The sequence below is a fragment of the Galeopterus variegatus genome, unplaced genomic scaffold (genome assembly GCF_000696425.1).
Source record: "Galeopterus variegatus unplaced genomic scaffold, G_variegatus-3.0.2 Scaffold101, whole genome shotgun sequence".
Lineage (NCBI taxonomy): Eukaryota > Metazoa > Chordata > Mammalia > Dermoptera > Cynocephalidae > Galeopterus > Galeopterus variegatus.
This window is the reverse complement of record NW_007726212.1, coordinates 569,040-595,552: the sequence shown is the minus strand read 5'-3', so window position 1 is coordinate 595,552 and position 26,513 is coordinate 569,040. Positions and strand designations below refer to the sequence as shown.

At 39.6% G+C, this 26,513-nt stretch overlaps 2 protein-coding genes across 8 annotated transcripts in view; one reads left to right on the top strand and one right to left on the bottom strand.

Moving 5' to 3' along the window:
- NUMB (numb homolog (Drosophila)) overlaps positions 1-22,456 on the top strand; it is a 186,539-nt gene extending 164,083 nt beyond the window's left edge. For 3 of the 7 annotated variants that reach the window (XM_008583919.1, XM_008583936.1, XM_008583911.1), the window contains 7 exons: positions 7,108-7,182; positions 10,280-10,420; positions 12,942-13,146; positions 14,716-15,009; positions 16,774-16,923; positions 19,392-19,538; positions 20,404-22,456. In XM_008583919.1, the coding sequence (XP_008582141.1) occupies positions 7,108-7,182; positions 10,280-10,420; positions 12,942-13,146; positions 14,716-15,009; positions 16,774-16,923; positions 19,392-19,538; positions 20,404-21,113 (1,722 nt within the window). In that variant the 3' untranslated portion in view covers positions 21,114-22,456. The remainder of the gene's footprint in view (positions 1-7,107; positions 7,183-10,279; positions 10,421-12,941; positions 13,147-14,715; positions 15,010-16,773; positions 16,924-19,391; positions 19,539-20,403) is intronic. The other 4 variants (XM_008583943.1, XM_008583927.1, XM_008583959.1 and 1 more) reach the window with 2 other exon arrangements.
- The window catches only part of PAPLN (papilin, proteoglycan-like sulfated glycoprotein), a 34,968-nt gene continuing 30,111 nt past the window's right edge, over positions 21,657-26,513 (bottom strand). The window contains exon 25 of the mRNA XM_008583969.1: positions 21,657-24,617. Coding sequence (XP_008582191.1) covers positions 24,442-24,617 — 176 coding nt within the window. The 3' untranslated portion in view covers positions 21,657-24,441. The remainder of the gene's footprint in view (positions 24,618-26,513) is intronic.

Below are 26,513 nucleotides of genomic sequence, written 5' to 3'. Positions count from 1 at the left end.
CAGGGACACAATTACAGACAGGTCTGATATTCCAATATAATGAATTATCTTTTCAAAAAGATCACTTTCTAGAGATTATGATGATTTCTTTCTTTTTTTTTTTTTTTTCCCCTTTTTGTCTTTTTTCGTGTCCGGCAACGGATCGCAACCCTCAGTGTCGCGTCCGTACCGGACTGGGACCGGCAACGGGATCGCAACCCTCCCTGCTGCGCCCACACCTCGCTCAGCCAGTGAGCGGGAACCGGTCTGTATGTGGGATCCGAACCCTCGGCAGGAGCGCCGCCACGCTCCCAAGCGGTGCACTGTAGCAGTGCGCCACTGGGCTGGCTGTGATTATGATGATTTCTATCAGAAGTCAGCGAACTGTGTGGCCCACTGTTTTTGTAAATAAAGTTTTCTTGGAACAAAGCCATGCCCATTTGTGTACATATTGTCTGTGCCTGCTTTTGTGCTACAGTGACAAAATTGAGTAGTTGTAATAGAGACCGTGTGGCACACAAAGCCTAAGATATTTGTTATCTGGCCCTTCATAGAAGCAGTTTGCCAATCCCTGATTGAAACAATTTAAAAATTCATTCCTCCAACTCCAACTTATTTCTGTATAGGATAACATCAGTACGTAAAATGAAAGAGCAACGTTAAGTGTCTTTTGGCCTACCAAGAGTATTACCAACTTGTCATCTTCATCCTTTTTCAATTTAGTTTTAAAAAGTGGTTTCTACTGGGGCGGGGGGACTACTCTGGAGATAGGTAGATGGCACTTCTTTATTGTAATTGGTTATTTCAGTTGCCTTTTACTTGGGTAGATGTGATTTATATTTAGGAGAAAGTGATCTTACTGTGTGCTGAGCTTAAGTTACTATTTCTGCGTCTGTTTTGCAGCCATTTTCTGTTCCTTTTTTCTTTTCTTTTTTTGGTAGCTAACTGGTTCTGGGATCTGAACCTTTGACCTTGGTACTCTAACCAACTGAGCTAACCGGCCAGCCCCTATTTTGTGTTTCTTCACCAGTTTTTTCATGTAAAGATTACCTGTGCACTCCTTTTACTTGCAGTACAAGTTTCCTGATTTAATAATTTGTAATAGATCCACTACTCACTATCATTTTTTCCAATGTGCTATATTGGCTCATATCTATGAATAATAAAAGGTGTTTAAGGCAGATACTAATTTTTAAATTCTAAGGTATTTTTAGGGAGTGGAGAGGTTACTTGAAAGTTATACTTTCATCTGTCATTTTTCACTTAAAAGTTTGATCCTTCTGTTCAGATTTCACCAGTTTAAATTCTAAGTTACTGAAGTTCTATGTTAGATCTGTTTTCTTTCTTTGAAGAATAAGCTATTTTTCTTTATTGTAAACCTGTTTTTCATGATACTAACAGTATTCAGTTTGAATTCTACCTATAACCTTGAAATTATTATTAAAATAGAAAGTATTGGAACAGTGGTGATGAAATAATTCTAAATGTCTCACATCTATGTTACCATGACCACATTTTTACTAGTGCCTGAAGTATAGTAGTCTTTGCTTTTCTCCAGAGGTGTTTGTACCACTAGATGTATATAAATTTTACATTTTATATTTATTCTGTGTTGTCTTTATTTTCAGTCCTTTGGTTAGCTAACTTTGACCTGATCTCAGGTCAAAAGTAGACAGTTTTAGGGCACATGAGCAAAAACTTTCATCTTCTCTCTATAACTTTTAACTTCTCTTCTTAAAAGTGCCCAGGAATCTTAGTTTATATTATCAGAATGAAAGACTTTAATGTTAACAAATAGTACAGAAGTGTTTTTACTATAGAATTTGTGAGAGGAAGTCTGATCTTAATCTCAACTACAGACATCTTTGAACATTAATATCTCAGTATCTGATTGAAGTAACTGTAATGTGGCAAGCTATAGGGACATACAAGAACCCACACCCAAATGTAGAAAAAAATACAAGAAGAATTTGTATTATGTTTTCTTCCCCTACTTAGAAAGATCAGAGGTCATGAAATATGACAAATACAATTCCTCCCTGATACATTAGTATAGTACCATAAAAATTATTATAAAGGTGATCCCAAAAAGCACAAATGTATTCATAACTGTAAAATTGGCCCAAGAAAATTTTATATTTCCCTGAATATTGTAAGGAGACTAACTGGAGAACTGTCCCATTCTAAAATGACCTTTTGGGGCCGGCCCGGTGGCGCACTGGATAAGTGCGCCGCTTGGGAAGCGCGGCGGCGCTCCCGCCCGAGGGTTCGGATCCCACATACAGACCGGTTCCCGCCCACTGGCTGAACGAGGCGCGGGAGCAATACCAAGGTTTGCGATCCTGTTGCCGGTCCCCGGTCCGGTACGGGGGCAACACTGAGGGTTGCGATCCGTTGCCGGACACGGAAAAAGACAAAAGACAAAAAAAAATAAAAAATAAATAAATAAATAAAAAGATAGTTTGAGTTCTGTATTATCACTGAAGTCAGTTATCTTCTGACTTTTAGTCTCTGCTTCGCTGAAGAGATAGCAATCAGATTTTAGAATGTTTATTTATAAAGTTAGCAAATATTTGTTGAACACATATGGTACCAAGTTTGGTGTGGCAAATAAATGAAAAAGAAATAACAACACAATTTCTTCTCTCAAAAAGTTTCCAGTATAGGGGTATATATGTACCAAAAAATACAAAGCAATGAATTCCATGAAATAATGTAAGCATAAATAACAAAAGCATTCATCCCTTACATTTAGAGTGCCGGACACGGAAAAAGACAAAAGACAAAAATAAATAAATAAATAAATAAATAAATAAAATGACCTTTCATTTTTCCCCACCATAAGTCTTCTAATCCTAAGTAGTCCTATCTGTTGCCTCAGATGCTGAACACTGCTGGCTACAATTACACAATGAGCAGATTGATAAAACAGCAAATTTAAATATCTTACACAGGATTTTCTGTGCCACTTGGCAGTCTTCTGTGTCACTGGTCAGCTGTCTCCCATTCTCTACTGCAGGTATTTAGCAAATTTATTCTTTCAACAAGTACTTCTTTAACTCCTGCTCTGGTCCAGGCATTGTTCAAGCTCCAGGGATACAGCCATGAACAATATAGATGGAAAAAGCCCTGCTCTCCTGAAGCTTATCTTCTAGTAGAATACCAAATATTATGTAAGTGCTGGTTAAAGAAGGGCAATTACTGTTGTTAGTGGGGTTACTATTGCCCCAGTTTGCCTGGAACAGCCTCAGTGTAACATGTTTCTGAGTCTTAATAGTTACCATCTTCACTTTTAAAGTGGTCCCAGTTTGGAACCCTATAGTTCCAAATCTTACATGTACATTAATTCATTTAATCTTCACATTAATCCCATGAGGTATATGAGATTATTAGCATCATTTATACAGATGTAGAAAGTAAAGCATAGAGAAGTTAAGTAACTTTGCCTTTGGTCATATTTTACTCTGCTTGTCTTTTTTCCTATCCCCAGCAGAGTAAAGCAGGTAATCTCATCTCCTTCACAAATAAATTTATGGTTCTCAGAGTGTATTTCCTCAACTTGCCACTCTCTCCTTTAAAAATCCATCTTCATCTCTACTCAACCTCACTCCATTCCGCCATTTCAGAAGAAGGGACATCCCTCCTCCTATCTAAAACTTGTATTCTAGCCCTATCCCATCCTGTCCCCTGAAGGACTTTGTTCTCTAGATTACTCTTCTCTTTTTCATGGGCCTTCAGTCTCCTTTCCACTGGCTTTTCCCATTCAGCATAAAAATGTGATCTGCTGTTGTTTAAAGATAATTTACTATTAGGAGAGGTTTTTAAAAGTTTATTAATAATAACATAATGATAAATAGCTACCAGTTATTTATTACCCTATTTATATTCCAGGTACTGCATATAATCTCTAATTCTTTTAACAAAGCTACAAATATTTTACAGATGAAAAAAATAGAAACTCAGAGGGCTACATAACTTACTTAGTATATAATTTTATGAATTCAACTAGCACTGAATTCAGACCCATATTTGTCTTACTCCAAAGCCCATTCTGTTTCTAGTATAAATGCTAGTTTATTACAATTCTTATACTTTCCTTGATCCTCTGCCTGTCCCCCATTGCCCTGTAGCTGTCCTTTTTACAGAAAAGATTTTTAAAGAGAGTATTAGATACTTGTAGGCTCTCCTTGCCTTTCATTTACTTCTCAATTCATTCAAGTCTAACTTTCAGTTCTGTATCAGTCCAGATCCTCCAGAGAAACAGAACTGATAGGAGATGTGTGTGTGTGTGTATACATACATACATTTATATATACATATATATACATATAAGAGAGAGAGATTTAAGAATTAGTTCATGCGATTATGGGGACTGGCAGGTCTGAAATCCGTAGGGCAGGCCAACAGGCTAGAAACTCAGACAGGATTCCTATGTTACAGACTTGAGGCAGAATTTCTTCTCCAGGAAACCTCAGTTTTTGCTCTCAAGGCCTTCAACTGATTGGATGAAGCCCACCCATATTATCAAGGCTAATCTCCTTTACATAAGGTCAATTGATTGTAAATGTTAATCATATCTATAAAACACCTTTACAGCAGCATTTAGACTAGTGTTTGACCAAACAATTTGGTAGCTGTAGCTTAGCCAAGTTGACACACAAAATTAACCATCACAGTCTCTATCACTCTACAATATCTTCATTGCTAAATCTAGTGGATACCTTTCATATCTTTGCTTACTTGATCACTATGTAACATTTGACATTTTGGACCATCCGTTACTTTTTGAAACCCTCTCCCTTAGTTTGAATGACAATTATCTCTCTCCATTCTCCTGTCCCTCTGGCTATTCCTTTTTTTGGTATTTCCAGGAATTACTCATTTTCTCCCAATTATTTAATTATTGGTGTTCTCTAGTGTTCTTGGCCCTCTTATTACTCCAATCATTGATGTCTCTCAAGTCTAAAATTTCATCTTAGAATTTTCTCTACTGAGCTTCAGACCTATGTATACAATTGCCTGTTGGATGTCTTGAACTTTGCTTGTGTAAAACTGAAATCCTATTTCCTCTCAAACTTGCTTTTGCGGGCCGGCCCGTGGCTCACTCGGTAGAGTGCGGTGCTGATAACACCAAGGCCACGGGTTCGGATCCTATATAGGGATGGCCGGTTTGCTCACTGGCTGAGCATGGTGCTGACAACACCAAGCCAAGGGTTGAGATCCCCTTACCGGTCATCTTTAAAAAAAAAAAAAAACTTGCTTTTGCATATCTTCTGTTCTCTATCTTAGTTAGTGGTACTTGCTCCACCCAGTTAGTTATGCAAGCCAGGAACTAGAGAGAAATCCTAAACTCCTCACTTATATTTGCCATTTAAAACTTTCTCATCTCCATGCCTATCTCTCAACCAAGAGAGCTCAACCCTCATTTTCTCACACCTGGAATGATCTTATGGTCTTCCTGCTTCCTTTACAGGCCTTTTACCAGCGCCTCTACACAACTGCCAAAATGATGTTTTAAAAATGTAAATCTCTTTGTGGATAAGTTCCTTCAGTAGCTTCTAATTGCCTACAGAATTAACATCAAATTCCTGATCAGGCATACCAGGCCTTCCATCAGGCCTTTTCTACTCTTTATCTCCTATTGCTCCTTGATCACACAGCCTACTTTCAAGCCATACAGAAATATTTACAGAGCCCCGCCCTGCCATGTTTGCCTCCATGTCCTGTATTGCTGTTTCTTCTGCCTGGCATGTTTACTACCTCTGTCACTTCCCTATCCACACCTAGGACATTAAGAAAAATTATTTCAGGACCCAGTTTGATCTTGTCCTTTGTATAGCTTTGCCCAATTCCACAATGAGATTTGACTATGCCTCCTTTCTGGCATCATTGTACCTTGTTTTCAGCTCTACTATAGCACTTATTACTGTACCACTTATTTTGTCTATCTGAGTGTCACCTTTCAATGGACTGTAAGCTCTTTAAGTATTTACACTGGCTGATATATTATAGAAACTCATCAAATGTGTGGTGGTGTGGCGGTGGTGGAGATGATGAGTCCAGAGTAGATCACAGTGGTTCACTTAAATAAGGCCATGCCTCCCATATCAAGGATTCCTGGGCTTGGACACATAGAGGAGAATGGTAGACAGTTCTGTTATTCTCCCTTGTCCCTTCTAGAGGATGCTGCTCCAACTTTAGCACCAGATTCCTTTTGCGCTGTATTTTTTATTATAAACTGATACCTATTCTCAGTCTTCATTCTGTTTTTGTTTTATTTTGCTTGTATCCTAGGAGCAGATAAGAAGAAAGGCCGCTGTTAAATTACTATTACATTCCATCACAGGAGAAATCGTACATCAGCTTGTTCTCATGTGATTCTCATGTGCCAAAAGAAATCTTATCTCAGCCAGTAGAAAGAAAATTCATGTTATAAGAAAGTTATTTTTTCAGTAGTTTTTTTAATCCTCCTATGTCCCCAAAATGTCTCCATGCATTTAATGTCAAATTAAAAACTGAACAAGTTCTGTGTTAATCCTCAGAGGAAAAATAATGGTTTTTAAAGATTGTTAATAGAATAATAAAGATTTCATGTACTTTTAACATGAAAATTTAAGGTGACCAAGTGTCCTGCTATACACATCGGGGTCAGAAGATAGTGGAGTGGTCAGCATCTCAATTTAGACCTAACTGTTACTTCCTACTCTAAATACACTTGTAGAAGCTACTTGTGGTGTAACTCCTTATGTATTAAATATTTACCTGACTCTTGGTTTTCTTGGTTGATTTTTTAAATGGGTAAAGAATCTAGTTATGAATTCTTTGCCCTTTATGGAATGTTGTATCTTAGTTTTGATTCCATCTGTCCCTTCCCCTTTACTTAATTTTATCTTATTGTTTTGCATTGTGTTTCTAAAATAATGGCTTTGGCTTGTTTTTTCCTGAATGTTTCTGCAGTTTGGTTTGACTATCTGGCTTTGGGCACCCCTCCTGAACTTGGATTCCATCTGTACTTGTGACTTTTGGAAGGCAGAACTCAGTGTTTTCTGTGAAAGATGACTTTATTTTATTTTTTTTAATATTATATATGTGTGTCTCCCCCCCCCCTTTTTTGATTTCTCTTAAAAGACTGGAAAGAAAGCAGTTAAGGCAGTCCTGTGGGTATCAGCAGATGGACTCAGAGTTGTGGATGAAAAAACTAAGGTAACATTTTTATAAGCTTAAATGTGACTGACTACTTATATAGTCTTTTTATTCCTAGTGCTCAAATATAATGCCATTAGGCTGTTGTAGTCACTCCATATCCTTCCACTATGACCAAAGTACTATCTTCTGCGAGACTATTTAATGTTCAGGAAACCAATTTAGTTAATCATTCACCTCATGAATAATAGAATTCTCTCAGCATTTTGTTGTACATGGCATAGCATGTTTTAACACACCAAGTATTAGCATTTAATATTAAGATTTGAGTTCTATTTTTGTTTGTATATATTTAAAAAACCTTTTTTCAACCCCACAAATTTCATGTAAAAGATGATGGACCTTTTACCATAATTTTAAAATTTAAAAAAAAAAAGAAGGTGATGGGTCGCATCTGAAATTTCCTCTTGCTCCTTAAGAAAACACTGTTTTTGGAAAGTGATATTTAAACTAATCAACCTGCTATTTAACTGAAAATCCAATTTCACTTAAGATTTAAGTGAAATCTTAAGGACTAGTAAATGGCTCTTTGAATAGTGTTTAAAATCTAAACAATATCTCAAATCATAGGTAGCATTTTGCATTTGAGAAAAAGTGATCCTAAATGCCTAAATAAGAATAGAGACACAGACTCTGCCACTAGAGAGCATAAGGTGTTATATAAGTGCATTTAATCATTAATTAAAATTCCCTAAGAGACCTAAAGTTAGGAAAAATTTTAACAAAAAGACAATTTTTAAAAAAAAATTCAAATGTCACTGGAAGGGGAGAAAGTCTGAGAGATAAAGAGCAGTTTTGATAGGCAATTTGCCAGATAAATTTTAAGTGATTTAATATAGCTGCAGTTTAGTCCTTTGACCTTCCATATAAGGCTTTTTTTAAATTCAAGAGAATCAGTCTTAAATTTTGTATATTACTGTTGGAAACAATGATTGTTTTAATTTGTGTATTTTTAAAGAACTCGTATACTTTTCATTAGTGTTTTGGATGAAATTTGTTGTACTTGGAGACTATGTATTTAATTGTTTTATACGATAGTTGTAAAGTGATGTTGCCCCCTGGTGCCTACTTTCAGCACTGGCATTCATTAATTTAGTTCTTTGTTTCACATTGAGTGATAATAATAATTGGTGGCTTGTCACCATTGGAACCATCTTACCACCTTTATATTTAGCTATAAGCAGGGATTAAATACAATGTTGGGATCAGTATTTGATAAGACCTTGCCATAATCTTCTGCACACATTTATTGCAGAAGCAAAAATTTGAGGTCCCTAATCTTTGAGCAAGAAGCTATGTCAAAATGCCTTTCTGTACCATCACCCCACCCATGTCCACCTTGTTTTTGATGGTGCTCCTACTTAAGAGTATAGTACCTCTTAGATAGTGTCATAGAAGAAGGGATAGATTAATTGAATTGTGGATGGAAAATGTGATTGAATTGTGGATGAAAATGGGGGTGGAAAATGAAATTTCTATTACTAAGAAGAAAAAATAAACAATTTTTCAAAAGTATCTTCAGTATGTTCCACTTCTAGCAATGGCTGAATAAACCTCCTATTGGATTGACCTTCCTGCAAACAACTATTAACTCTGAACAAAACAATCCAATTATTTGAAGGAACTAGAGAATAATCTAAAGCAGGCAGATTCTGGAAGGAAGTGGACACTTGGAAAAAGGAAATGGCACTGGGTGATTTCCCATTTTAGAGCTTCTAGCCTGAGGACAAGCCCTAGTCTGTACCATATAGCATAGCTAAAACTCCAATAGAAAACTCTTAGTCTTTCTGGTCTGAAAAATCGGAAGACAGAATTTGAGGCAATAGCTACCACTAGAAAGTGGAAGGAGAATCCTGGAAATGAGAGAGCCAAAGAGGGGAGACCCAAAATTCTATCCAAATTTCTGACCCCTTAACCATGCAGGTACAAGGCAGACCAAATAGCCCAGCTAAGGACATAAAAACTGAGATGTGAGCTGCTGTTCAAAAGATAGAGTTTTCCATTTGGATATATATATATAATCAAATTAGCTACCTGCTAAAACCAAAAACATAATACTTCCAAGGAATGTAACAAAATCCAGACTCTCCACATATAACATTCACAACATCTACAGTGTAATGCAGAATTACTTAACATACAAAGAAACAGAAAAGTGTGACTCATCTCATCAGAAATGACAGTCAGTAGATACCTAACTTTGAGATGATCCAGATGTTGGAATTAGCACACGAGGATTTTAAAGCAGGTATTATAACTATACTCAGTGATGTAAAGGAAAATATGCTCACATTGAGTGAAGAGAGGAAATCTCAGCAAAGAAATAGAAACTATGAAAAAGAACCAAATGGAGGTTCCACACCTGAAAAATACAGCATCTGAAATTAAAAAAAAAATTTTTTTTTTTTTGTCTTTTTTCCGAGTCCGGCAACGGATCGCAACCCTCAGTGTTGCCCCCGTACCGGACCGGGGACCGGCAACGGGATTGCAAACCTCGGCGTTGCTCCCGCGCCTCGCTCAGCCAGTGAGCGGGAACCGGTCTGTATGTGGGATCCGAACCCTCGGGCGGGAGCGCCGCCATGCTTCCCAAGCGGCGCACTATCCAGTGCGCCACCGGGCCGGCCCAATAAAAAAATTTTTAAATGGGGTATATTGTTAGTTGAAAAAAAAGCAAGGTACAGAACAGTATATATATTGTGCCAATTTGTGTAACAGGTGGTAGAAACATGACTGTTATAGTATTTGCTCATATTTTTTACAAATAAGCCAAAAGGATTAAATATATTGATTTATATATAATGTCAAATTGAACATGGAATCTACCATGAAAGACATCTATAACTAAAATCAACAAGCATGTGTTTTAGAACATGTAGATGAGGTAAGGGAGTTATCTGGGCAAAGTGCCTCTTGGGATGTCTCCTAAGTCAGATTCGCAGTATTCAAACTACCAGACACAGATCTACTCTTTGTTCCACAGCCTACTTGCATCAAATGTAGGGATTCTGTGTTGTGAAATGAACATCCTTTGTTTATTATGAGAAGTTTGAATAACCTCATAAATCTTCTCTCTTCCTTTGTGCTTCCCATTTTCTAGGACCTCATAGTTGACCAGACAATAGAGAAAGTTTCTTTCTGTGCCCCAGATAGGAACTTTGATAGAGCTTTCTCTTACATATGTCGAGATGGCACTACTCGGCGCTGGATCTGTCACTGCTTCATGGCTGTCAAGGACACGGTGAGTACAACATGTATTTCATCATGAGTATTCTCAGCTGAGCTCCTTCCAGGTTGGCTCAACCAAGCAGTTTTCAGTACATTTTTATTTTTTTATTTTTTATTTTTTATTTTTATTTTTATTTTTAAAGATGACCGGTAAGGGGATCTCAACCCTTGGCTTGGTGTTGTCAGCACCACGCTCAGCCAATGAGCAAACAGGCCATCCCTATATAGGATCCGAACCCGCGGCCTTGGTGTTATCAGCACCGCACTCTACTGAGTGAGCCACGGGCCGGCCTTTCAGTACATTTTTAACAAGTACATGCTACTACAGCTGCACTTGGAAGTGCCTAAAAGTAGCCTACTTTCACTTCTTTTATTCAAGTAGTTCACACTCTTGGTGTGACCCTGTGAATTGCAACTCTACAGAGAAAAATGATTGGCAGAGATCCAAGGTCAATAAAGGAAGGTAAAAATGCTCTGGTGATGGTGGTTGCTAAACTTCATTTGAAACTTTTTATTATTGTAAGTATTTTCAGGATTCTTAAATGTATTTATTGGCTAACATATCTGGGTAAAGATATTGATTTAGAAGGTGCTTATAAATTTATTTGCAAAGAAACTACCTGCAAATGAAAGAACTGAGTTGGAGAATATTTTCAATTAAGAAAAATAAAAGTACTAAATTATGACAGAATGAACTATGCTAGAAATTGTTGCATGGCAGGAATTTTTTTTTTCCTTAAAAATACAGAATAATTTTATCCTTCATGTAAATTACCCAAAATTCTTACATGAAAGACAAGTCTCTAAGATGGTGATCTTACTTCATGTAACACTGAGTATGTAATTTCCGGGTTTTTTAAAGTCCAGACAGAATAGAAAGGCAGTATAGCCATTTGTGAAGGCTACAACTCAGTAAAACTCTTGCCAGAGTTTAACCTGAAAGAGAAATGGTGGCCTTGCTCTAAAATTGACCAAAAGTTGTTAAAGCTCTTTGAGACAGTGGTATAAACAAATGTTAAGAGCTCAAGCTCTGAGTCAGATTTGGGTTCCAGTCCTGGTTCTGATTCCTACTACTGAGGGCAAGTTACTTAACATTCTCTAAGTCTTATCTCCATTTACAGAAATGGATACTAACTGTTGTGAAGACTAAATCGTATAATGATTATAAGCACACTTAGCATAGGGTCTAGCCTGTAGTAACTGCTCCAATAACTGTGGCTAATATTGTTAAATCTGTTCTTCCTTGGTTTGACACAGGTGCTTTGAAAATGAGTTGTAATAACTAAACTACAGTTTCCTTCTCTGTTGCTCAGACTCTAAGAAAGCCACAAAAATGGTTTATTTTGCTGTCACTATACTCACAAAACCTAGAGTTCGAGTTTCCCAATATTAATTTTTAAACCATTTTATTCTCACATCATGGTCCTGCAGGCAGTTTGAATCTCTTAGGCCAGTGGTTCTATTGTATCAGAATCACCTAGAGAGCTTGTTTTAAAATATAGATTGCTGGACCCTAACTAGAATTTTTCATTCAGTGGGTCTGGGGTGGGACTTGAGAATTTGCATTTATAACAAATTCCCAGACAATGCTGTTGGTTGGGGGTGAGGTTGCTCTTCAGGAACTTCTGCCTTAGGCATAGGAAAAATAATAAGCTTCCTTGGCCTATAGCCACCTAGCCTTATATCATCATCCTACCAGGAAGTTAGATGAAAACTCATGTGAATTCACTAAGTCAGTCTTTAAATAAGCAGTCAAAATTATGTTAAATCTTAGGGATGAAAACCATTTTAAACATTACCTGTCCTATGATATCAGTTTATGTGTTTAATTTCTTTATAAGTAGAAATGAAAACATGCTTTCACTTTTGCCCGTGTGTGACTGAGAGGAAGAGTTCAGGATTAGAGAGAGCTAGAAGAAGATAGGGAAGGAAGAAAAGCTGAAAAGCACTCAAGGCCATAAGTAGGGAGAGTTGCTCAGAGGGGGAACATTCAGAAAGGTGAGACAGAAAGCTAAGTTTCCCTTTGTCTGCATTCCTTTTAATCACTGCAATTGCATTTATTTATCAGAAGTTTAAGTTTGTACCTTTTTTCCCTAGACATGACGACAGTGTATTTAAACTCCTGAAATTTGCCCTGCTTTTCTATTGGCTTAGAAATGCTTGGCAAATATTCCCACTATTCCCCTAAAGGGCAGCTAGTGGTTTGAGTGTCAAGGCTTAGAACATTGAACATTGGTGGTCAGAGCTAACATGACAGAGGGAGCCTCAGTGATAAGGAGGTCTCCATGGCTGCTTGTAAAAGCACAGGCTGCTGATGCTCACTTTACCGAAGACCTGTAACAGTTAACATAATTGAAGTATCATAAGCACCACGTGAGATAATTTATTTATATTAATTTGGCAAACTAATATATGACAACTGAATTTTAAGCTGGAATTTTCAACATTTTGCCTTGTGTGAAAACAGACTTATTTGTATATAATTGTTGGTATGTAACTCTAAAAAAGCTTTTAAACCCTTCTGCTGACTACAGGGTGAAAGATTAAGCCATGCAGTAGGCTGTGCTTTTGCAGCCTGTTTAGAGCGTAAGCAGAAGCGGGAGAAGGAATGTGGTGTAACTGCTACTTTTGATGCTAGTCGGACCACTTTTACAAGGGAAGGATCATTCCGTGTTACAACAGCCACTGAACAAGCAGAAAGAGAGGAGATCATGAAACAAATGCAAGATGCTAAGAAAGGTACACTGTGTTCTACTACAATATGTGTTTATTTAATGTGGTTTTTCCCAACAGGTTATTATTTTGAAGCTAACAAGGACAAGTTTTCTCACAATCAAAGAGAGCCCTTAGTAATATATGAAGATCTTAATAACAAAGCTGAAAATCTTATAAAGGTGCCTTTCTTTAGAGTGGCTAGTTTAATGGCTTCAATGTTTACTCTTTCCATTATAGTAAGCTATCTGGCAAAGCTGTGCATGTATATGAAAAAGTTGCAAAGACATCCCTTGCCCCCATCCCCATCCTGGGACAGATTTTTAACTATGATGCATCTGATCTATATGAGAAGCAAATGCCATCAAGAATTTACATCTCAAAGGAAGAAGCACAAGTCGCAGGGTTTGGGGCTGCAAAGGATCTATTGACTATGATGCTGGCAGAAATTTAACAGTGATAATGTTTTTATTAGACAAATGCTGTTTTTATGCTTAAGTCACAAAAGTCTATAAATTTTGAGAGGTCACCCCCTAACTATTTTTCCCACATCTCTGTTAATTTTAGTGTGTGATTTTGTAGAATGTGAGTTTTTAGGTGTCATCATAGCAGAAATGCCCATACAAACATTCAAGTTATTCAGGAGTCCATAAAGTTGGGTTGGGTGTGTTTTAGTACTAAGTGACAGGACTTGGGGAAAATGCTTTGTATTCTTGTATATAGTTAGGGCTGAAATCTACAAGAAACACACAAACAGTTCAGTTTAATAGACATTAATATGATTTTGATAATTTTTTACTACTATATCCTTATAGTTCTAAACCAGCCATTTTGGAATACATCATTGACCTAGTAACCCAAATAGCTCAAATTCTTAAGCCTCCAAAAAAGCATACGTATTTTTATTTGAAATGAAATTATTGATAATGATTTTTTAATTCATTTTCTCCAGGATACCAAAGAATAAAAAAATATCATGCTATCTTCACTGGAAAACTTAATCTGTATAGCTGTTATTTAGTGTGCTTTAGTGATTTTTCAGACTGAAAGCATGTTCTTTAAACCAGCAAATGATACTCTTTGCTACACACAGCAACTGCCAAAGAGATTGAGTCCTAAAATTTACAAAGGGTCAAGACTGTTGGGGTTAGAGATATGCTACAATCAGAATGGGACTCAATTGCTACCCACATGGAAACACTCTTGTATTTAGGTTGAATCCAGTTTTTCGATTTTACTTGACACCTAATCAGACTTATGCTTATTTAGATTTTTCAAACTTTGCCACTCCCAAAATCCTCCCTAAATAAACAAACATTGAAAACCAGAACTATCATTCTTTAAAGGACCTCAGATTAGGAGTTCATAGTTTTAACTTACAAATCACTGCATGAGAATAAAAGATCTAATATCCGTGTCTTGGTAGATATGCCACATGACATGTAGTAGGTAATTAAACCTTTTATCTGTCTGAAATATAGGAGATCTGAACCCTGCTTCTAACCTTTTAGGAGGCATTGTGAAGGAGATGGGTAAAAGGACCTAGAGGGCTTTTGGAGACGTTGCTAAGGTCCTCTTTCTCTTGATTTTCTTGAGCTGAAACAGATAAGACAGTTGTTGGTTCATCAGTGGCCCCTGGCAACACTGCCCCATCCCCGTCCTCTCCCACCACTCCCACTTCGGATGCCACTGCCTCTCTGGAGATGAGCAATCCTCATGCCATCCCACGCCGACATGCACCAATCGAACAGCTTGCTCGCCAAGGCTCTTTCCGAGGATTTCCTGCTCTCAGCCAGAAGATGTCACCCTTTAAACGCCAGCTATCCCTACGCATCAATGAGTTGCCTTCCACTATGCAGAGGAAGACTGATTTCCCCATAAAAAATGCAGGTAATGCACCGTCCAGCTGATTCACCGGGTGCTCTAGCACTGAAGCATTATTATCACTTCCAGTGGACACACGAATCCCATTAAACCAGCCACTCCTCACTCTCTCTAAGGCTTGGTGGTGGTGGTTATATCTTATGTCATTTCTCACTGAGAGAACACTAAGGTCCGTGGAGGGGAAGTGAGTCATGAATTTCTCTTCAACAAATAGTGACAGAGCCATGATGGAATTTCTACCCTGAGCCACAAGGCTTGTGGTTTGTCCTGATATAATTGTACTACTACTCAGCTAAACTGCTTACAGACATCAAGAGTCTCAAGTTACCATTCTCATTCTGCCATTTGGGACCCAGCAGGGAATTAATTAAAGAGGCTTTAGAAACACATACAGTTAAATAGCATTACTGTCAGATGTAGTAGAAGAAATAGATAAGTGCTCATTGTCCCTGTGGCTGGTTGGCTCCACAGGGAGGAAACCCAAAACGGGCCTCTGGTATAAATCTAAGACCTGTTGTTCATCATAGACAGTGGGCTTGCTCACACACATTCATTACAGTAGAAGAAATAGATAAGTGCTCATTGTCCCTGTGGCTGGTTGGCTCCACAGGGAGGAAACTCAAAATGGGCCTCTGGTATAAATCTAAGACCTGTTGTTCATCATAGACAGTGGGCTTGCTCACACACATTCATTACCTTTCAGAACTGCCACACAGGCCTCTGTGTGGCCTCTGTAGAGCTGAGCCAGCCATCATAGCTCTATCCTCATCATAAAATCCGGAGCTAAAGTGGTAGATCTAGTCAGTGCTTTTATTGGACCCTATTTTACTTCCCTCTGAGACATGTGAAGCAATTGCTATAACAGAATACGAGGAAACTCTGCCTCAATAGGACACTACCACTGATAGTACTATAAAAGTGCAGAGTTAAGTTCTTTTGACAGATGAAACTAGGCAATTGATGATGAAACGAGCAGTTGGACTAGGTGATTACTGAGGGTCTTTTCAGCTCTCAACTCCTATAAAAACTGAAACTCCAGATGTTTCAGTCTCCTGCTGGGGCAAATGGGGAACAAATACTGTTCTCTTTTTACAGATGAGCAAATAAAGGTTCAGCACATATATTAGCTTTCTCAGTGATACAAAAGTATCCCAAAGTCAGTATTAATAACGAAGTCTCTAGAGTCCTACACCTCAATTCACTTTTTCATGTTATCACAGTTCACATACTTGGTAGTACTAGAGACTTTGAGAAAAAATGACAGTGATGACATTTGTCATAGTTTATTACAGAGAAAAGCACTGATATCCATTGGTGCCCTGGACTTTAACCCATTGTTCTGATAGAATAACTAAATGGCTCCAGAACTTAACTGAAACCACAGCCTTGCGAACTGGTTGGAAGGCAAACAGGTTGCAGATGTCTTCCAGCAAAATTTACCTAGCTAAACATCTTAGCACTAAAAGAAAACATCAGATTCCTAACAGTGTTACAGGAAGAAGAAATAAGGAAATTTGGGGATTTGTGAAGGACGAAGATATACCTTAGTACATGAGTTGTTGACATTTTATACTTTCCCATTTGAAAAGCCAATGAAATCATGTTCAATAAATGTTTTGAGGCTGCCTTTGTAGCCCCACCAGACACTTAATTGAGCCTTTTCCTTCAACAGATATGAGATACAGTGTAAAATGCCAGTTTATGCCATACTGTTATATTTCAAGATTATTCCATTTTTCTGTCTGGATCCATTTTCTGTTTGCCTTGCAGTGCCAGAGGTAGAAGGGGAGGCAGAGAGCATCAGCTCCCTGTGCTCACAGATCACCAATGCCTTCAGCACACCCTGTGAGGACCCCTTCTCATCTGCCCCCATGACCAAACCAGTGACAGTGGTGGCACCGCAATCTCCTGCCTTCCAAGGTTGGTGTCCTCTGACTTTCTCAGCTGTTCTCTTTAAAACTAGCACTTTTAATATGCTGCTCACTAACCGTAATTTGGCATCATGAGCTTCCCAAGAGCTGGTCAAACCCATTGATTTCCCTGTTTGGCGTTGTCCTTGTGCTTTGTTCCCATTCCTGTTTCCTAAGATGTCTACATTCACCATTTTGCATGTTTATACCTGTCTTTCATCCTATTCTATTAGGAATTTCTGTAGTCCCAACCCATTGTTTTATTTGCCACTTTACTGTTGAGGGTCAGAGTATTCAGCCAGTTTTCCAGAAGCAACAGTCATAAGAACTGGTTCTAGCGTTATGCTTTCTTTAGCACAGCGGTTCACAGTGGTTTATCACAGGGATGATTTTGTCCCCTCAGGGAAAATTTGGCATTCATTCTCTAGAGACATTTTTGGGGTTTCACAAGTTGGGGAGGGAGGTGTTGTTACTAGCATCTGGTTGAAGGTCAGGGATGCTCCCAAACATCCTTCAATGCACAGGACAGCACCTACAACAAAGAATTATCTGGCCCAAAATGTCAATAGTGCCAAGGTTGAGAAGCTCTGGACTCATCTAGTCTCTACCCTGTCATAAGAGGCTCATAAAGAAAAAGGCACTTCTTTTGGCTCGTTAGTTCATTTCGTCTTCTATAACAAGTGTCCTAAAATTTGCCTTTGTGGCATTGAAGATTTACAACGAGTTGTTTTCAGAGAGAGACCCTGCTCCTACTGAAGAAAGATACTACTACATGTTTTTCTTCTAGTTTTTTTTTTTTTTTTTTGAAATAAACCTTTATAGTTATGTGCACCAAATGGCTTTTTCATGTCATCTAACAAACACTTATAATATCAATAATAGGCACAATTTATTGAGCACTTAGTAGAGTGCCTGCCACATTGTGGTAAGGACTCATGCATTATCTCATTTAATTCCCGCAACAGTCCTTTGATGTGTATGTTACAGATACAAAAAACGAGGCTCAGAGAGGTTAAGTAAACAGCCCAAATCATATAGCCAGGATTTAAACTCAGGTCTTTCTGAGTATAGAAACTGTTACATTGTACTGACTCTGCCTATTTACAAGGTAGTGGGTATGCTAAACTGAATAGAAAATAGTCTTTTCCCTGCCTTTAAGGGGCCCCCAGTCTATAGGTGAAATAGTCTTTTAGACAAGTGCTGGGTAAATAACACCAACACCATAAGCATGGTTGCCCAGTCCTAAAGAGGGAATGGTTATATTGTAGGGCAGGGGGAAGTGCTTGTCTCCTCCATACTAACTATGATAGGAGAGCTGGGTTAAGGAGTAGAAATTAATATAGATATCTGGAGTAAAAAGAACAAGGTTTAGAAGATTTTAATAAAGGGAGACGTGGAAAGAATAGTAGGTACTTTGAGATTCTATGAGGATTACCAAGGGAAAAAAATCTTCAAAAAAGATGAAATTAATTCTTTAGCAAATTACAAATTTATTAAGCAAATAAAAACATGCCAAGTTTGATTTCTCATCTATAATATGGGGATATTAGAGCCTTATGGAGTTTTCGGGAGAATTAAATGGAATGATGCACGTACAGTACTGTCAGCATAGTGCCCAGCACATAGTAAGGAATCATTATCTTTTTTTTTTTTTTTTTTGTCCTTTTTGAGCCCGGCCACACCACGCTCAGCCAGTGAGCACACTGGCCATCCCTATATAGGATCCGAACCCGCGGCGGGAGCGCTGCTGCACTTCCGGCGCCGCACGCTCCCGAGTGCGCCACGGGCTCAGCCCAGGAATCATTATCTTTTTTTTTAAAAGATGACCGGTAAGGGGATCTTAACCCTTGACTCGGTGTTGTCAGCACCACGCTCACCCAGTGAGCAAACCGGCCATCCCTATATGGGATCCGAACCCGTGGCCTTGGTGTTATCAGCACCGCACTCTCCCGAGTGAGCCACAGGCCGGCCCAGGAATCATTATCTTTAACACATTATTGTTGGCATAATTTAGCCTTTTGGGCACCGCACTCTCCCGAGTGAGCCACAGGCCGGCCCAGGAATCATTATCTTTAACACATTATAAAAAAAAAAGTGTAGAAGGAAATGCTTTATCTTCTACATTGTGCCAAAGGCTAAGATATATCTGGAATATTTAGATTTTTTTGCTGCTCATAAGATAGAGCAGCTCCGTTTAACTTAATTTGAAATCGATTTTCTATGTTTCATTTTCCCTCTCCCCATGCACATATTTTTCTAGAATAGTCATTTGACTTCATCAGTACTACCATTTTAATTACAACCTCTTTGCCAAAGGTATATATATCTATTGCAAGACAGCATGGTTATCCCAACATCAGTTTCTGTCTTACGTGTTCCACCAGTATTGTACATTGGCCTGAATGACGTAGCTCCCAAAGGTCGCTTGTACATCCATGCATGAATTAACTCCGTTGATGTTGTCTGCTCCCATTGTAGCTAATGGCACTGACTCAGCCTTCCATGTGCTTGCTGCTAAGCCAGCCCATACTGCTCTAGCACCCGTAGCAATGCCTGTGCGTGAAACCAACCCTTGGGCCCATGTGCCTGATGCTGCTAACAAGGAAATTGCAGCCACACGTTCGGGTAAGGTAGCCACAGATGGTGGTGAGGAATCTGGGATCACAGAAGTGACCCTTGTTCTAAAATCAGCCAGTTACCTGACTGGGAAGTAGGAAGGAATCCTTTTAGGAAAAGTATGTTCTCTCATGGAAATAAACTGCTATTAAGAAAAGATGGTGTAGAAGAGGAGCAAAAGAGATTAGACTGATAGTTCTTAGGACTATGGAACTGAACCACCCAGAGAGCTTTTATAAAATACAAATTCCCGGGCTCCACCCCCAAAGAATTCATCACTGGATTTGGTGATATGGAGGAAGAAAGGACCCTGCCTCCCCAAAAAGTGCTACAAAAAGCACTTCATTTTTGCTGTTTTGTATTTTTTAGTTTTTCTATAATGAACTTCTATTAACTATAAAACCAAAAAGTTTAAAAATAGTAATAAAGGCAAATCACCAGGAAGACAACATATGCCTGGAAGCCAGACAGGGGCCAGCAAGGTATGGCCAGGTCACTGGTTATTTTCTTTTTGCTCTTTTGGAGCGGAAGAGGAATCACCTCAGGCCCTGTGAAGTATGTACAAGCTAGTTTCTGTACTGTGGATGAGCCATGGCAGCAGGGAGGTATTTCTGATCCCAGCCAGCTGCCTTGATATGATGCATTTGAGCCATATCTAGACAGCTTCTCAACGTGGCTAAGACAGCAGCATGGTCTGACAGGTTCTCTTTGCCCTACCACAAAATCTCCTCATATGGTAATACTTTCCTCCCACCTACCAAAACCACAAAATGTCCCATTAGGGGACTTGTTCCACATGTTAGGATCATTCAGATAACCAAGGTGAAAAGGTGAAAAAAGAGGCCCCTAACTCTGATTTCTTTTGTGTTTCCAGGCACCGAGTGGGGTCAATCTTCTGGTGCTGCCTCTCCGGGTCTCTTCCAGGCTGGTCATAGACGCACTCCCTCTGAGGCCGACCGCTGGTTAGAAGAGGTGTCTAAGAGCGTCCGGGCTCAGCCGCCCCAGGCCTCAGCTGCCCCTCTGCAGCCAGTTCTCCAGCCACCCACTGCCATCTCCCAGCCAGCACCGCCTTTCCAAGGGAATGCATTCCTCCCTTCTCAGCCCGTGCCAGTGGGTGTGGTTCCACCCCTGCAACAAGCCTTTGTCCCTGCCCAGTCCTATCCTGTGGCCAATGGGATGCCCTATCCAGCCACTAATGTGCCTGTGGTGGGCATCACTCCTTCCCAGATGGTAGCCAATGTGTTTGGCACTGCAGGCCATCCTCAGGCTGCCCACCCCCATCAATCACCCAGCCTGCTCAAGCAACAGACATTCCCTCAGTATGAGACAAGCAGTGCTACCACCAGTCCCTTCTTTAAGCCTCCTGCTCAGCACCTCAACGGTTCTGCAGCTTTCAATGGTGTAGACGATGCCAGGTTGGCCTCAGGAGACAAGCACATAGAGGTTCCTGCAGGCACCTGCCCAGTGGATCCTTTTGAAGCTCAGTGGGCTGCATTAGAAAGCAAGTCGAAACAGCGTACTAATCCCTCCCCTACCAACCCTTTCTCCAGTGACTTACAGAAGACATTTGAAATTGAACTTTAAGCAATCCCTATGGTTTATGTGTCTTGTCCATACTTAGGCAAGGGTGGGGGTGGAGATCGAAGGAGTGAAGGAGACTTTGTCTTCATCAATATACTTTTTGCTAATCCCAAAGGTCCCAAGGAATAAGTTCAGGCACACAGTTCAGTAGGGGGTGATTTTGAAAGAAGTGGGAAAAATCATTCCTAGAGAAGAGCTATCTTGCAGTTAGGCTAAAGAAGTCAAGGAAATATTGCCCTCTCTGTTCCCTCCTTCACCCCCTTACAAATCTCTGGCAACAGAGAGGCAGAAGTATCAGAACAGGAATCTATATAAAAAGCACATTTACTGGAAGATAAAACACAAGGGGAAGCAAAAGATCTCCCTTTCTTTTTCAGGCCATTCATCTGCCTCCTCTCAGTACTGGCCTGGCATAGAGATCAAGAACAGAGTGGTTTGTAGCTCAGGCTGGGGAGGAGAGGAAGGCTGTGCTGCCAGAATTCCCAGGAAGGCACATCAGCCACTGCCCAGCAGAGCTATCTTGAGTAACAGAATATTATAAATATATATCAAAAAAGCCAAAATCTTTATTTTTATGCATTTACAATATTTTAAATAGTTCGATATTAAAAAGTTGTATGAGTTGTAAGTAATCTTGCCAAAGGTAAAAGGGTTAGTTGTAAGAAATTGTACATAAGATTGATTTATCATTGATGCCTATTGAAGTAGAAAGAGGAAATGTTGGAGGTTGCAGACGGGATCCCTAGCTTGTTTGCCATCATTCATTGTAAGTAGCACATTGCAACAACAATCATGCTTATGACCAATACAGTCACTAGGTTATAGTTTTAAATAAAGAAAAAGAGCAGTATTGTCCTGGTTTTAAACCTATGATGAAATTCTAATGTCATTATTTTAATGGAATCAATCTAAATATGCTTTATAGAGAATATGTATTCTTTTATATATTGTTGCAATTTCCTTATGTTAATCCTTTAACACTAAAGTGACAATGACATAATCATATCCACAGAAGGGAATGCAGGTTACTGTGTTGGTTTTTAATGTGGGTCTTAGCAGGTTTTGTTTCGCCCTTTAAATTTTGTTCCCACAAGTTTTGTGGGGATGGGAATTCTGGTTTTAATTAGCTTTGTGTGCCCCCCCCCCGGAATCTCCCCTTTTGGTGAGCAGAACATCCCATCGCTAGCAGCAGCCACTTAACCTCGGGTAACAACATGAGATCCCATCTCATTTTTACTTTTGAACGTTGGCCTTACAATCAAATGTAAGTTATATATATTTGTACTGATGACAATTTATAATCTGCTTTAACAGAAATAAATGTTCGTGGTAGAACCTTTTGACCATGAAGGGCTGTTCTTTCCCTTTTCTTTATTAGCAAAGTAAGTTTACTTTTAGTTCTTTTTGGCCTTATTTTCTTTCCATTCTACTGCTGCTGTAGATCCTTAGTTTAGTAGTTAGGAAATGTTTTATTGGGACTAGTACATCCTTGAAATGCATATTTTCATTCATACTTTAGGCATTGATTGATCCTGAGTGCATCTCTAAAATCAGATCTTGCTGCTCAAAGTGTAGTCTAGAACAGCAGTGTGGACTTCACCTAGGAACTGATTAGAAATGCAGAATCTCAGCCCCACCCCAAGGCTGGACCAGTGAGTGCTTCTCAACCTTGGCTACATATTAGAATCACCTGGGAGCTTTTAAAATCCTAATGCCCTGCCTATACTCTAAACTGATTAAATCTAAATTTTGGAGGGGAGATGGGGACCCCAGGTTCAGCCTATTTTTTGTTTTTGTTTTTGTTTTTAACTCCCAATAAGGAAGAGGGTTGAGAACCACTGGTCTGGAGTGAATTTTATTCTCACCTATAACCTTAGCCTACTGTTCTGTGACTGATTCCAAGAATGGTTAGCTGCAAAGGACAAGCCAACCTGAAACTTACCTTCTCAAGTGTCTATGCCAATAGGCCAAATTCCTGTTTAATTAAATTGGGGAGTCCAAGAAAGTGGCCCTTTTTTTCCAATTTCTATAGCAAAACCAGCATGGTAAATGAAAAGAGGTGTTCCTCAGTATTTTATAAGTGGAAAAAAAAAAAAAGACCTCTGTCCCTGGCCCATATTTCCTTTGTTGAATGAGAGGTAGTCCGACCTGTACACTCACTGGTGATGCAGTTTGTTGCTTTTCCAGCCAGTGTGTTGGTAATAAGTCACCTTTCAGAGATTTAGTCCCTGTAATGCCTTTCCTGTGTCCAAGATAACCTTTGTTATTGGGCAGTCCTCTGGAGCATTTGTAGAAGGTTAAAGTGGAAAGGGACTTGGAAGCTCATTGAATCCAGCCACTTCAAGGAATCCAGTAGCATCAGGAATTAGAGGTTCTGAAAGATGAATGACTTCTTCCGATGCAAACCATTCCCTGTTATTTATACTGCCCTCACCCCCACCCCCTATTGGTATCTCCCATCTTGCTAATGCTGTTATTAATAGTCTGATTTTTCTCTGGTAGCAAACATTTTGCTTCACAGATTCCCACTTAAGGAAGAGAGGATCCTTGTTGTTGCTGTACAGAGCAGGCTGGTCAACCTTACACAGGTGTCAGACGAACCTTCACAGCCAGTGTTGCGTGTCTGCCTCAGGAGGGCTTCAGGGTCCAGCTTCCCAATGAAGTAAGGAGCTTTTCCAGTTCTTTCATGCTCAAATAACAGTGCTAACTGCAGCTCTTTCATCCCAAATCCCTATACTGAGGCCTTAGATTATATTCCACTTTGTCGAGAGCTTTCACAAGCATTATGTGTTAATCCTGGAAAACAGACAGGATTTGAAGCTGACTGCTGTACTACCTAGAAGGATGAGAGGCTAGAGAAATGGAACACTGTTTAACCCCTGATGAGACAGCACTAACACAGAATACTTCCCTGACACAGCAGGAGTTGGCATTCCCCTTATAAGATAGGTGTAAACTTTGAAATCATTATACACCTTCCCAACCAGCTTTAAATAAAGTGAGAGCCCTGACAGCTTTAAAACGCAGTGAACTGATCCTGAAACAGAAATTACAAAGAGAAGTTGTAAAGTAAAGGTTCTCCTTATTCAAACAGATTCCTCCTCTTGCCAATTCAGCAGCAGCCTATGGTTATGTCAGAGATGCGCACACTAAGGACTGCAGAGGGAGGCTGGTACTGGCTGCTGCTGAGGCTAAACACTGGTTGGGTTTTCGAAAGGGCTAGTGTCTCCAGAAGATGACTCCTTTTGCCAGCCAGAGAGAGGAGGCTGAGAATCCATCTTCCCTTCTCCCCAGCCCTAATAACCTTTGGAACTGGGGCTGGAGCTATCCTTCATCCTTGCTGCCAGACAGGATGAGCGTGAGGCTGGAAGCGGGAACAGCTAGCACAGCAGAAGCTAGAATAATACTCATTGCCACAGAGCTGGGCCTGCAGGATCAAGTCACAATTGGCCAGCTCCGGCTGGTCGATGCACTCTCTGCTGGGGTCCCTAGGCTGGGCGGCAGGTGCTGCAGAACAACAGGGGAGAGAAAAAGTGGTGTAAGAGTCTCATGTGCCATTTCATTTCCTGCAAAGGAAAGCGGCAGCATAACTGCCAGATTCAAAACAAAGTACAGTTACTCTATAACCTTTTAACACCTGTGTGTACAAGCTCTGTGGGATTATGACTTGTTGGCCTCACTTTAGCATGTACTAGTCCTCCCATTCTTATCCGTGGCCTTAGCCCCATGCACAGCCCTTACCAGACTCCCAAATATTTACTGACTGGACCATTATTAAATATCTCTTGAAGTTAATTCCATACCCTTACTATTGAGACCTGAAAAGCTGGATGACAACTGCTTTGGCCTCTGGTTTGGAAGGAAGAACAGGTACGATCAGTCCTAAGTAAAATTTTGAGTTAAAAAGAGCTGTGGTATCTTCTCCATTTTTTCTAATTTTTCCACTTCTCCTAGAGAAAGCAATGCATATTAGATAAGGTGATAGGAAAACAGTCTTGTCTGTGGCCCTAATTATACTGAGAACAAAGCCCTTGTTGCCACCCCCTCTGAATTTACCAGGAGCTTCTGTGTCTTAGAACTGAAATGGCCTTATATATTAAACTCCTCTTTTCTTTCTTGAAGAAACTCATGACTCAGCTTGGCTTAGGCCTGAGCACCACCTTCCCTGAAGTCAGACCTCACGGGGCTAGGGAAAGCTTACCTTCACATCCTCTCCCTCCTTGTTCCCTAACAAAATACCACTGATAGACCATACTTAACCTGTGGACAATCTTATAAAGGTTTGGTGTATCAGCATAACCACAGTAGTAACTACTTACATTTACATAAATAGCAAAGCCATTTATTCACATTGTTTGAAAAATCTATACCTTTGGCATCAACTTTGTCTGGGCTGGTACAGCTCCTGGGCCTCTCACAGTAGGTGCTCAGCGTAGCAGTTAAGCACACCAGCTCTGGAGCCAGACTGTGCAATCCAGTTACCACTTATCAGCTAAGTGACTTTGGGCAAGCTACTGAGCTCTCTATCTCTTGTTTCCTCATCTGTGAAATGGAGACTATAACAGCACCTCCTTCACAGGGATGTTCTGAGAACTAAATGAGTTAAGGGGCCGGCCCGTGGCTCACTCGGGAGAGTGCGGTGCTGATAACACCAAGGCCCCGGGTTCGGATCCCATATAGGGATGGCTGGTTCGCTCACTGGCTGAGCGTGGTGCTGACAACACCAAGTCAAGGGTTAAGATCCCCTTACCGGTCATCTTTTTAAAAAAAAAAAAACAAAAACAAAACTANAAATAAATAAATAAATAAATAAATAAATAAATAAATAAATAAATAAATAAATATAAATAAATAAATATAAATAAATAAATATAAATAAATATAAATAAATAAATTTCACTGCGTAAGAAAATAAACATTTTCCTGTACTGGCAAGTGTGGTGCTGACAACACCAAGTCAAGGGTTAAGATCCCCTTACCAGTCATCTTTTAAATTAAAAATAAATAAATAAATAAATAAATAAAAGCATGAGGCTAGGCCAGAGTGGGTGACGGCCTATGTTTATCACTACGTACAGAAAATATCCAGCACTTTTGTTCCTCACCTCAGTCTTTTAGGCAAAACAATTGAGAAGTCCTCACAGTAGAACTATATCCCTTACACCAGAGCATGACTAGCACTAGCCCAAGACCCCCACACCCTGATCTAACAATGTAATTCTAATATGCCAACAAACGGCAAAACAATTGAGAAGTCCTCACAGTAGAACTATATCCCTTACACCAGAGCATGACTAGCCCAAGACCCCCACACCCTGATCTAACAATGTAATTCTAATATGCCAACAAACCACAGCTGGTGCAAGGTGAGGCAGCCTCATGCTGTGTGACCCTACAAAAAAC